Source organism: Phalacrocorax carbo, chromosome 7, assembly GCF_963921805.1.
Source record: "Phalacrocorax carbo chromosome 7, bPhaCar2.1, whole genome shotgun sequence".
Taxonomy (NCBI): domain Eukaryota; kingdom Metazoa; phylum Chordata; class Aves; order Suliformes; family Phalacrocoracidae; genus Phalacrocorax; species Phalacrocorax carbo.
Window position 1 is genome coordinate 43,785,013 of NC_087519.1, and position 13,513 is coordinate 43,798,525.

Below are 13,513 nucleotides of genomic sequence, written 5' to 3' on the forward strand. Positions count from 1 at the left end.
CCAGGTGGCCAAGGAGGCCAACATCATCCTGGCTTGTATCAGGAATAGTGTGGCCAGCAGGAGCAGGGAAGTGATCGTGCCTCTGTACTTCACGCTGGTGAGACCACACCTTGAATGCTGTGTTCAGTTTTGGGCCCCTCACTACAAGAAGGACATCTAGGTGCTGGAGTGTGTTCAGAGAAGGGCAACAAAACTGGTGAAGGGTCTGGAGAACAAGTCTTATGAGGAGCAGCTGAGGGAACTGGAGTTGTTGAGCCTGGAGAAGAGGAGGCTGAGGGGAGACCTTATCGCTCTCTGCAGCTACCTGAAAGGAGGTTGTAGCAAGGTGGGTGTTGGTCTCTTCTCCCAAGTAACTTGTGATAGGATGAGAGGAAATGTCTTCAAGTTGCATCAGGGGAGGTTTAGATTGGATATTAGGAAAGATTTCTTTACTGAAAGAGTGGTCAAGCATTGGAACAGGCTGCCCAGAGAGGTGGTGGAGTCACCATCCCTGGAGGTGTTCTAGATGTGGCACTTCAGGGCATGATTTAGGAGACATGGTGGTGTTGGGTTGATGGCTGGACTTGATGACCTTAGAGATGTTTTTCAACCTTAAAGATTCTATGATTCTTGCAGCTGGTCAATATTAACTCCTTTCTGACCTCTTTTGTAAGTGTACGAAAGTGGGTGGATAAAACTCTGCTTTAAATTTGTTCTCTTGAACAAGGGGATTGTTTCTGCTTAGTGCGTATTTCTGCACATGTAGCATTTGTTTATAGTTGAACTGTAGTGGTCTTGCCTGCTGCTCAAAATACTTGGATATTCTGCTTGTGTTACACACTTGCAAACTGTGTAAGTTAAAATGATGAGAAGAAACAACAGCACTTTGTTGTTGCTGTTTTAAGCCTTTTACTGACTGATTAGTTTTTTTATCTTGTGACTGCTATGACAGGGAATGATCTGAGTGTTAGCTGGCATTGATAATACTGCAAGGCTGATTCTCAACCAGAAATACTAGACCTTTTCTTTCTGTCTCAATATGTGGAGAATAAATAAGTATTGTTCATGGCAATTGTTCTCAATTGAAGAGGTTGAAATTACTGTGTTTTTTATTCAACAAATCAGGACAGCTAATAGATTGTATATAAATAATAATAATATAGGAGATATAAAAATATGTGATCTAGAAAATTCTGGTTTGGATTGGTCTTACAGGGTTGAAAACAGGAAAAAAATCTTTGCATAGTCACATAAAGATACATTTTAAAGAACAACTAATTTTAATTTGAGGGTTACCAAAAGTTTCTTCAATAAGCTTAACATCAGCAAATATCTGATGTTCTCTTGCTAGTAAAGACACTTTGGCATAGCATCAAAGTAAAATGATGTGTTGTTATGGGGAACCATGATAGTTCACAGTAGCCAGATATAAGTATGGACATGCAACCTCTCTAACCAATGCAGTGGCTTATAGACAAAGCTATGGAAGCTTTCCTAAAGTGCTTGGATTATAACATGTTTATAAAGGGTTATGCAAATAGAGAGGGATTGAGTTTTGAAGAAATCCCTTTGCAGAAAGGATTTAAAAGCCTTCTGATCTGCAGATTTTTCTACAGAACTATGTATCCATGGGAAGATCTTTGCACTCACTGTCTTTCTCTGAGTTACGAGTTGCCCAACTGATGTGAACCCAATCTAATCATATCTAGAAAGGCCATATCCAGCTCTTTTATAAACAGGTGCAGAACTTCTGATCTCACTGGAGTTGAGTCAATGGTGCAACGGATTTCTGTTCAGCTCTAAAGATTGAACCTATTAGTAAATCTGCTTCTGTTAATCTTTCTGTATCTCCTTGCCATACTTATCATATTGTTTCAGCAATTTGTACATAATGGCTAATAATGTATTGGAAATTAAATTTAAACACTGAATACTGACTTCCTTTATATTGGACCATCCCTCTGAATGCTAGAAAAAGACATGACGAAGCCATGCTTCAGGCTTCTCAAGAGGGGCACAAGTTGGTGTTCAAGAGTCATTTGACTAAATAGATCACATTTTAGCTTTTGTGATTTTCTGTTACTAGCCATGAAGGAGGCTGTTGGTACTTAGTCTTTTTTGTAGAACTTACTATTTAGTATTGATAGTTCTCCATTTTTTAACCAGCTCTTTTATCTGCGTGAATTGACTACCCTAACAGGATTTCAAGGATATCTTCTTGTCAAACTGAACTCTTTAATTTTCAAGTGCTATATATACAACAAACTAGACAAGATGTATGTTGCCTGGAAGAACGATGATATTTCTTATATCATCTTATGGTCCTTACCAGTGTTAGCAGTTCCAATTAAATAGGATTCAATTGGTCTTAATTATAAAGAGGATATTTTCCCTTTCAAAATGAAATGTATTTGCCTAAAATGTTAATGGAGCATTCACTGTAAAAATGCTTACAAAATGTCTCATGAATTCTCTAATTCCTGATGGTTATTTGTTAATATCTTTACCTTGCCCCTTTTATAATTATTAATGTAGTTTCCAAGGTAAGCCAAAACATGTGGTTACTTGAAAACTAACGTTATGAAGAATTTCTAGTAGACTGTGTGGTGTGCATTGAAATCTAATTCTTAATTAATTTTATGGACATTACTATGACAACTAAGAATACCGTAATTTTGTGCTGTCATGTGTTCTTTCTAATCTTTGGAGCATAAGCTGTTAATCTTCATATTTTTATCTGGTGAGGATGAAAGGGAGAAATTTCTCTCATCCTTATCATCCAGAGATGGGAGGCACAGAATCTAAATCAGAACTGTCTTGCCATGTATCTGTGCACATTAGATCTGAATTTGGCCTAGTCTGACAACCTGACAGAAACCACCGTGTGAGATGAATGTACCGCAGAACACAAATAGAAACCCATCCAAACTGCAGACAGCACAGCTGTATTCTCTCCCTCACATCCTGACTGGGCAAATTGCAGTAACAGCACTTTAGAAACATTAAATCACTGAATAATTCAGGATGATCAGAACTTTACTGATCTCTAAAGAAGATAACACAAACAAGCAGTCAGTCCTGTAAACTCAGCTCACATTCATGGACAAGAAGTCTATGCAAGTCCAAGCTCAGAGGTAGTCCGGGACAACCTTTACTATTGTAAACAAAGAGCAATCATTTCTTCCAGCTCTGCCCAGGTGAATCCCACGTGTTACAGCCTCAGGCTTTCTCCCTACCTTCCTCTAAAATAGATTTTTTTTTCCCCTGTACATATACATTCCCCTGTATTTCTACCATAGATGAAGATCATAGATGCCACTAAACTTGTGATTTCAGCTCAGGTGCTTGAATCAGTTACCTGCCATCATCAACATCCTTGAGAGGTAACTTCTAAGAATATCTTAACATTCCCAGAGCATATGCTTGGTAGCCCTGTTCCCAGACTGTGATTAAAGGGATTTTCTAAACCAGTGCAGAGCAGAAGTCCATTTGAAAAGAACAGTCACCTGCTAGAAATAACTTTTACAGAGTGTCGGATTTCTGTAGTCAGAATGATTCAAGTCTGTTCCTGGTTTGAAACAATATATGAGACCATAGGCTTAAAAGATTTCCAAAAAGGAACTGTAGAGGGAAGTACAGGTTAATTAGAAATAATCTGACTGATGCTAGAGAGAAACAGATCTGAGGACATAGGCAGTTGACAGACAACCTGTTTGGCATTGATAGACAGTAGTTTGGGTATTAAGAATATTTATAAAGAAAGTCTGGAATACATAAATACAAGAAGCCTCTTCCAGATTGGCTTTACTTTAAGGTCTGCTTTTGGACCTTTCAGGGAAGTTATGCTTGAGAGAAGACTCTAGTGGGCACAGTACTGTCGCACCTTATGAGATGCCCTTTTTGTCCTTGAAATGCTGGTTTTGAAGTCTTTGCAGTCTTGTGGAGATAGGCATACAAAACCTGTGTTTCAAATTAAAAACCAAGCATGTTTAATACGTATTAAATCACATATTTTAGTGGAAGTGTTCACTATTAGAACAAACTGCAAAAGAATTGGTGGATTACTAGAAGCTTTTACATAAAACCTGCCTGCCTTTAGAAAGCCTATAGTATATGATGACATAATGCAAGAATAACTAGGTAACTTTCTATGACTTGGGTTATACAGGAGATCAAACTAGGTAAGTGTTCCTATATGATCTTAAAAATGTACAAAAAAGACAGGTGAAGGATCAAGATAGTGCTGTTCAAGTTTGTTGCATGTTAGGCATGGTGACACATCCATAACAGAGCCTGGGAAGGTTCAAATTGCATATCCCTCTAGCTTCCAAAGTCTCCACAGAAATATTGAAAGTGAATATCATAAAAGAATTCTCTTCAGCAGGAAGGATAGAAATTACTAATTAATTATAACCTTTTCTTTCTTATCAACAGATCTGCAGTGGAAGTCGGGGCATATGGCAGAGAGTCTAACAAATATGCCTCGTCACTCCCTCTACATCATAATTGGGGCTCTCTGCGTAGCGTTTGTCCTGATGCTGATCATTCTGATTGTGGGAATATGTCGCATCAGCCGCATTGAATATCAAGGCTCTTCTAGGCCAGCCTATGAAGAATTTTACAACTGTAGAAGCATTGACAGTGAATTCAGTAGTGCAATTGCTTCTATCCGACATGCCAGGTTTGTTCTGGGGGTGGTAATTTAAAACAAATCTGTTACGATACATAATTTCAGTCTGTACATAGTGCAATTAACTGCTGTTGGCAGAAAACGGGCTACTTCACTGTGAAAGGACAGGATCATTGGCATTGCTCGTTGTTCTTTTTTGATTCTATCTATTCTAGATAGAATACTATAGATAGAATACAGAATACCTATTCTGTTCTCATCTGAAGTGTGATAATCCAGCACAACTCCTTGAAAACAGAGAGTTATTCTGAATTTATTCGGTGTAACTGGTGAAGAGGGACAGATACAGAGTTCTTAGCCTGTAAGATCTTCTGTTTGGGATGTAAATACTCTTTAAGTGAGACACACAAGTAATTCGATTAGATAGCAAAGTCACATTGATTTTTGTGACTAATTTACCAGATTATTTGTGCTCCTGTTTGGCTCAAAATTAGGATCTTTCTTACTTGCTTTCCTAGAGATAGTAATTTTTTGACTTTTAAGTTTAATAGAGCACTTGCAGGCCAGGGCATTGTGTGTCAGGAAAATACAGAAGTAGGACTGGAAGAGATTCAACAGCTTGAGTGTAAGCTATTGCACTTATATAGCATTAATTATACCTAGCTCCCTGCCAACAATTGTGCTTTAAAAAGCTCCAAAGGAGTTGAATAGAGTTAGAAAGGGCTTTCCTAAAATCCATCCTAGATTTTCTTTGCTATGAATTAGGTTGCTTCTTTCTTACTGCTCTTCAGGTTGTCATGAAGAACAATTTAGCACTGTAATCATGTACATCAGATGTCATGTCCCGCCCCTCTTTTTTATAATGAAAACAAACAAAGCAAAACAACGTTTTTCTTCCCTAGCCTAAACTAACCCATTATTCCAGTGTCAAATGCTGGATCATGTGAGCTTCTTTATTGTCTCCCCGGGACACACTCCAGGTTGTCTTTCTCTTCACTTGAAGGGTGGTCCCTAAAGCTGGAAATAGTTCTCTGGCTCAAGCTTTACCTGTTCCAAATGAACTCAGTAATCACCTCCTGCATCTTATTTATGGCATTCCTGATCATACATCTGAAAATGAAACCTGCTTGCTTTTTTTTTTTTTTTTAATTTAATTTTGTGATTTGTTAGACCTTTTCCTCATCCCAAGATCCTCTGTGCCATTTTGCTTCTTAGTCAGTATTGTTTCTTCTGTATTTGACATCTCTCTTAATAGGGTAGAATTTCTATCTTTGTTGTTTCTTTTTCCCATTTCTTTCATTTGTCAAGATGACTTCAAATTCCACCAAGAGTATTTATGTGTGTTACCATTAAAATGCTTTTAAAAGAATGGAGGGAGACACATTCCTGTGCGTTGACATGGAGAAATGTGTGCATATTGGTTGGTGGTTGCTGGTAACTCATTTTCCAAATACTCCAGTTCTGTTTCAGTGCAAATCAAATAGGTTAATTTGTACCACCATCAAAGTTATCTGAAATGGATGAGGAGTTCCCACAGACTCAGTTAATCACATCACAGCTTTGGGCAGTAGCTCTTTAAACTGTTCCAACTAGATCTGCAATAAAACATTCGTTCATTGGCAAAACCTATTAGTAAATATTTTAAAAAGAAAGATATGTGTAGTTGATTTAACATAGCAATAAAATCAGTGTTCTTTTAAGTCTTCCCTTGAAGTCTCCTTTGCCGCTTAGCCTTACATCTCTTCCAGTAGGAGCTCAGCATCTCCACACCATACACGCCCTGAGAACTCCTTTTTCCTTTGATAGTGTACTGGGAGAGGAGGGAGTTGCTTTAAGGCCCATAAAAGGTTTATAGACTTTTATTATTTGGCCTTCTGAATGTCTACTGTTGTGTACTACACACCTCCAAGCTTGGAGAGCAAGGTGCAAAATGATACTGTTAATCTTCCAAATTAAACACCTCCCTTCTACTACTGCAGCAGTGATGAATGTGTCAATCCTGTTCAGTTACTACTTGCTGAAGTGGTACTTTACAATTCCCCAAGGACTGGAATTGGTCTCCTGAGGAACAGTGTGAAACACCTAGGTTTTTTACCTATTTCTTCAAGCAAATTTGGTAGCTTTCTATCTAAGGATACCAAGGAAAATTGTACCAGCAAGGCAGGATCTTTTTAATCTGAGTTTTCCCCACCTTTTACAGTTTCACCAGCAGGTAATGGAAATTGTAAAAGATTTCTTGCATGAAACCTTTCAAATCTTGGAAGCTGGGCTAGTTCCGGTCTTTAATGCTACTGTCCGGATTATTCTGAATGAATCTATGTTTATTACTGAAGGCAAATATTTAGAAAAACAAGTTTTCATTGGGGTTAGATAACCTACTGGGATATATTCATGATGATTTTTTCAGATCCTTATTATGCAGTTAAAAATTACATTATTGGAAACTATCAATAAAGGACTTCCCTATCTTGGGAAAGGTGTTTCTACTTAATGCAAATGAAAATGTTTTCATTCTAAATAATTCTCTGTGCCTCTCAGGGAATGGATGCCTTATAAAAATGCGAGACAGAGCTGCCAAGTCAAGTCATTCAAAGAGGTTTAGTGTGAAGATGATTGTGTTTATTTTGGTTTCAGGAAGATATAAAACACTGCTTTGGTCATTTCAATCCAGGAAAAGGAGCACAACTTTTATAGTTATTTTTGCATAAACTCTTAAATCTGCATATTAAAAATGTCAAGGCCTGAATTTTCAGAATTGTTGTGTCTAAGAGATCTACTTTCAAATAACAGATTATCAACATTTTCTGAAAATCATTCCTTTCCCAGTTAGATACCCAAACTTATTAGTAATTTTGGAAAATGGAGGCCTAAGGAAAAATGAGTAGATTATTTTCTTTAAATGTAAGCTTTCTGTTAAAGTCAGTAGGTTTCCAGGGAGTGTGGATGCTTGTTGCATATTCAGTAAATTATTTTAAAATTTCTTGTTCCTGTTTCTCAGCAGGTCTTTTTTTTTTTTTATCGTTATTTATAATTTGATCTTTACGTGCTGTAAGAGAAGACGAATGTGCTTAAGGATTGTTACTGATAAATGTCTACTTCCAGAGAATGTTTTTAGGATTAGCAGATTACAGCTAGATAGTTTTCTAACCAGGTGAAACACAGCTCTCTTTAGTGTTCATCACACAGACAGTAAATAAATATTCCTTTTACATTAAAGCTTACACATTTTAATACCAGAAGAGAACACTGTAATTAAATAGTCGACCACTGGCTACCGCAGCTATAAGACTTCATTGAACTGGAACAAGGATCTGTTGCTGAAACTGGATCATTCACTTTAGAAAAGCATCTGTCTGGTTACAGAGACTGTACTACTGTAAACCTTATGTGTGTCTAGATATAATTAGCATTAGACTTCATGTACTACTCACAGTGTCGTTTCTTTAATTTTTATTTTCACGTGCTGAGTCTTGTTCTATTTGTGGGTTGAAGAGTCTGGTTCATCAGACTCTGCCTAAGTCATCTTGTCACAGCAGGGTAAGCTTTTCTCTGCTGCACATTCTCTATCTTCCTGTGTTCAACTCGGCTGCATTAGACTGTGACATCTTCAGCTTCCTGAATCTGATGACCTTCAGCACTTGCTTGTTTCTTACCATTTCCTGACATAGGTTTCAGTGATGAGTTTCAGTCAGCTACCTCTTTGTGAAAGTATGATCACATGCACAAGTACTCTGGTCTCCACAGCACATGTCAATTGCTTATATATGTCCTCTGCCAGAGTCTCAGCTTTGTGGGAACTCTAGGATTATACTTCAATTATACTAAGGAATGCAAAATACCACTTGCACACATGGCATTTTCTCTGAATAATGCAGAGGAAATTAATCTTCTCATTCTCCTCCTGTGGAGGCAAAAATAATCCCTTCCTCCTGAGGATATGCGGTGTTTTGGGGGGTTTGTTTGTTTGTTTTTTGTTTTTGTTTTAAATTCTGGTCTCTCTCATTTCCTTCTCTTGTTTAAACTTTATTTGTGGACTCCTTATGCCAGTTGCTGCTTTTGTTGCAACAAGTGCTTTCTTTCTTCTTCTGGGGAAACTTTGAACTCCAGCCTATCCCACAGAAGTTGGAGGATACCATTCCCTTGGGGTTCAGCCATGCAGTATTCTCAAAAGTCTTCTACTTGGATGGCATTGTTGAGGTTAATGACTCTCTATGGTTAGCTATCTTTTGAAATGTCCTTCTAAGGAAGTGGAGGGGCAACCCCATTCCATATGTGAAGTAGAATTAGCAGTCTCTGTCTCTCACACACACACATGCACACATGGAGCTGCCTGTGCCAAGAAGAATTCCTACACTGAATATATACTCTCCCCAGAATTGTCATGGAACCCTCAATCTCTCTTTGTCAAGTTACACAGGTCACTCTTATTCGATATGTCATTGCAAAATATATTTTATAATTCTCATTTAATTTACTTGATTTTGTGATGATGTCTATGCCACTGGTAAGTATCTCTGATGTACACGTTGGAACAGTATCATTACTCATGAATAGACATGTCAATGCTAAATGCAGAGGCCGTAGAACTTCCATAGTCCTACTGATACACTCTGTTTACCGTTCTAAGCACATATTTGTCGATCAGACACAGTCTGGCATTAAAGCTAATGTTAAACTGATTATCCATCGTGCCCTTCCAGTCTTTTTCCAGACTCGGGACTGAGATTTCCACACACAGTGTATACTCTTTGTTAGATGAACAGTCTTGATTTTGGTTGCACTCTACATTTGTTTGTGTGTGCTTTTTTTGTAAGCAGCCTTTTAATTGCTCTGGTACACTCCGTAGCAGGGACCTGCATCTTTTTGCTATTTATTACCCGTTGGATTGTTGTCTCTTGCAGACTGTATTGGTAATTGTTTTATGTTTTCTTTGATATCATCAATGAAATTATAAAATAGCATCCTTGTGCAATCCTACCAGATACACAACCATTGAACTAAGACTTCCCATTTAACAATTCTGTTTTGAGACCTCTGAGGTTTGTGTTAACTCTGTTTGCTGTTACGAGCAGGGACTGGCTTCTGAACCGCCAGATCAAAGCAATGTGGTCTGCTAGCTAGATGGCTCAGCCAGGCCACAAACAACTAGCACATGTGCTGTGGTCTTTTCTCAGCGTTTTCTAATTAGGGGCACATGTCAACCCTGACCTCCACAAGAGAACAGATTTTGTACTGCTTCACCATGTGCAACAAGCCATGTGTTCTCTACCTGCCAGAAAAGGCAAAATTTGACTTAAATCAGGGGATGACGTTCATCAGCATTTGTATCTATGCAAAGCTCTATTTCCTTTAAACCCTTGAGAGTGACAGAGGAGAATGGTGATTCAGAATTCATTGCTGCCTCTGATTTAGTAAGATGCTATAACTTGACTCCTTCATTCAATTACTGGAATCTTATCTCATTTACAGAAAATCAGGTTTATCCATCATGATGCTGATGACTGAATGTGGCCTGTCTGTATTTATCAAACTATAGATGAAAGCAGACACTCATGCATGGAAATGCATCTAGTGTGGCCTTATTGACATCTGAAGTACTTTGAAAAATGAAATTTCTACCACATAGATCATAATGCTTGTGGCCATTTTAGTTCTGTCAACAATTGTAGATCACTGAAAACAGCCAAGAATTAAATTGGAAAAGTCAGAAAGTTGTATAAAAATCTTGGAAGAAAATCAAGTTAATTTTGGTTTGGTCTAAATATTATCCTCAAAATCTGAATTTTCTGAATTTCAGCTTCCAATGTGCACAACCTAAATTAATCTAGACTTAATAAGGTACATAAGAAGGGGATAAAAAGAATCCTTAGTGTGGATCACTATATAAATAAGTCTGTTTCTGTGTTAATATTTTCTCTGCATCAGGTCCATAAGGAAAGCAGACTTGATCCTTTTTGTTTTTAAAGCTGCTATAATTGTAATCAGGACACTTTAGTAATTTTTCCACTTTCAAGTTGCATTTTTAGCACTGTTTTTGTACCTTAATAAATGATCAGAAAGGTGATACACTGTCTATGCAGTGCAAAGGAACCTAAAGGAGTTGTGGATATGCCAGCACTGGGGCCACAATGATACGGCTGCAGCGGTTCTGTGCAAGGCAGATACAGCCTGGTTCTTAGCAGTGCTGGTTGCCCATGAGGAGCATGCTGCTGATGTGAGTCTGTTGCTTATGAACCGTTGCTAGATTAGTATGTTTATGTGGCACTGCAGTTTCCTAACTGCCATTAATTTTGCCAGTGCTGCAAATAGCATGCAGTGTGTTGATACTTTGATTCTCAAGTGGATGTCAGGTGAGCAAAGATTTAAAAGTAATTTTTTAAAATGTCGCTTTGCTACATGCTTTGTCTTTATCATGTAACTCAATTCAGTGCACAACAATTGCATTTCCAAATGCAAATGTCACATAGTTGTCTATGATTTACTTTTTGTAAATATACATGACCTGACCTTAATATTGGTTGTTAGAGCAGGCCCTAATATAAAATTCTGGCCTCGCTGAAACTGTATCAGTTTCACTCCTGCCTTCCAGAGTCTTCCCATATTCTGATACTGCTGAATTCCACAGCAAAATTCCTGTAGCCTTTGATATGGAATCTGTTCCTTGTTTGCAAAACATTTTTTTAATTTGATACATATATTTCAAAAGTCATGGTTCAGATATTTAAACTTCTGTACTTCTGGCATGTTGCAATACAATTTATCAAGGCTCTCTGGGTTTGTTTCTGACTGCATAGCATAACTCAGTGGGTTGTTGCCATTGACTCATTCATACTTCTCTTTGTCACCAAAAGCTTTCTTTTGTTTCCAGGTTTGGCAAGAAATCCCGACCTGCAATGTATGATGCAACCCCCATTGCTTATGAAGATTACAGCCCAGATGACAAACCTTTGGTTACACTGATTAAGACAAAAGATTTGTAATCTATTGTATCTTTTTTGGATTATTTTTCAAAAGGATGGGCTACTAACCTAATTTAAATATTTTTAAGAAGAAAGCATAATCAGTAATTTAAACCATTAGATGCTTCAGAATTTTCTGTAGAATATTTAAGAACCAATTTTCTGCAGCTTTTAGTTTGGAAAAATATTTTAAAACAGAATTTGTGAACTTCATTAATTACATTTTAATGTACCTTGAGCTCTATAAACCATAAGCTTATGATAGTGTGTGCTTTTTTCTTGGTAGACACTATTACTAAACCCAGATAAGTTTCTTGTGGTTGTTACAGAACAGAAAACAATAATTAATGAGGAGTTCTTTATGACTTGTCAGTGCCAGCTTTCTCAGTAGAGGTAGGAAAAATGTGAAGCATAATATGATATATCCATTGATGAAAAAAGTCTAAAATGTTTGTGTTGTGAAAAAGAAACTAGTAAAAATTATTATTCCTAATCTGAATGAATTAGCTTTTGCCTTATTCCATGCATGGATAGATAACCTATTTCTCCATAATTTCCTGAAAGTTGCTGAAACATACTCTTGAGTTGATGTTTGACATTTTTGTAATAGTATTCAGGCTAGGCCTTGTATAATAATTAAAGTGCCTCCTGAGGCAAAGTAAGGGCATGATCCTTTAAACATTGAAATCAATGAGAGATCTTCCATTGACTTCAGTGGGCGTGGGATTGCATCCTACAATTGGACTGAATCTATATTTTTCTTTAAAGGTTAAAGTTTTTTATATTGTGAGTAAACTAAGCATATGGTTTGAGTTGTTTGTTTCCTAAAGTTTGTTGATGTACAGTATTGTTTCATGAAATATTGTGTATTTCTCATAGTGCTTCTTATTTAGGATCAATATGGGGTTTTTGTGGCTGTATTTGATTGCTTATGGGCTTCTTAAAATTCTTGCTTATTTCAGAAAATATTGAATAAATGTTATCAAGTGAAGATTGCAGCTTTTTGTTTTTCTTCATTTTAAAGTGCAGTGTTGTCTATAAATTTGAAAGGACATGAGCATATAATGTCCTATAAATAATGCCAAAAGAAGATTTTCAAGCTGTTAAATTCAAAAGGAAAAAAATGGGCTTTTTTATCGAGGTAATCTCTCAAAGTGAGACAAATACAGCACCAGAGTAAAGATGCAGTCCTGTGGTCCAGGCCATATGCACCACAACCGGTTCCTAAGTGGGTCTGACTGCAAATCTGGGCTCTAAGTTATAGCAAGAGCAAAGTTTAGTCACAGAACAACCTGTTTATGTGAGTAGGCTTGATTTGACTTTGAGTTTCAAAGAGGCCTGCTGCTGGGGAAGCCAAAACTGCATGCTATAGAGGCAAACTGCTGTAGCTACCTATAGATCCTGCTGCATGGTGCTGTGCTTCAGCCAGTCAGTACTGTTGTATTAAAACGTGATAAGCAATGAAGGGCTAAGCTCCAGCTGACCTCTTAATGTTGAGAAATCTTGGAATGCATCCAAAATCTTCATATTTCTAATCAATAACATTTCCAGACAGAAAAAAGATGTCACCAGGAACTTTGATCACTGCTGTGTGAGGATAGCTGTTGTCTCAGGCTTTCCTTGCAACCGCTGACATCACCAGACCTCAGATCAGCCACTAATGACAAAAGTAATCAAGAATTGTGAAGATAAAAATGCTGCCACTAGTTTTACTGCCTTGTTTAGGTGGGCAGAGTGCATCTGATATGTTACTTTTAATTTCCAGTTTAATTATTATTACAGCTTCTGGTTATAGTCATAGCAATTGAATTATTTTCCACTACTTGCACAATTAATGCTGAGAAGAGGTAGCCAAATTATTGCAAATCAAGCTGTTAGAGTTGCTAAAATGTAATTTTTATTGTGAGATCACATTCTAGTTCACCACAACAACAAACAAACAAAA

At 37.3% G+C, this 13,513-nt stretch overlaps 1 protein-coding gene across 1 annotated transcript in view; it reads left to right on the top strand.

Annotated features, from left to right (window-relative positions):
- Positions 1 to 12,559, top strand: part of DNER (delta/notch like EGF repeat containing) — a 143,959-nt gene extending 131,400 nt beyond the window's left edge. Inside the window, exons 12-13 of the mRNA XM_064457728.1 lie at positions 4,414 to 4,660; positions 11,478 to 12,559. Coding sequence (XP_064313798.1) covers positions 4,414 to 4,660; positions 11,478 to 11,589 — 359 coding nt within the window. The 3' untranslated portion in view covers positions 11,590 to 12,559. The remainder of the gene's footprint in view (positions 1 to 4,413; positions 4,661 to 11,477) is intronic.
- The last annotated feature ends 954 nt before the right edge of the window (positions 12,560 to 13,513 follow it).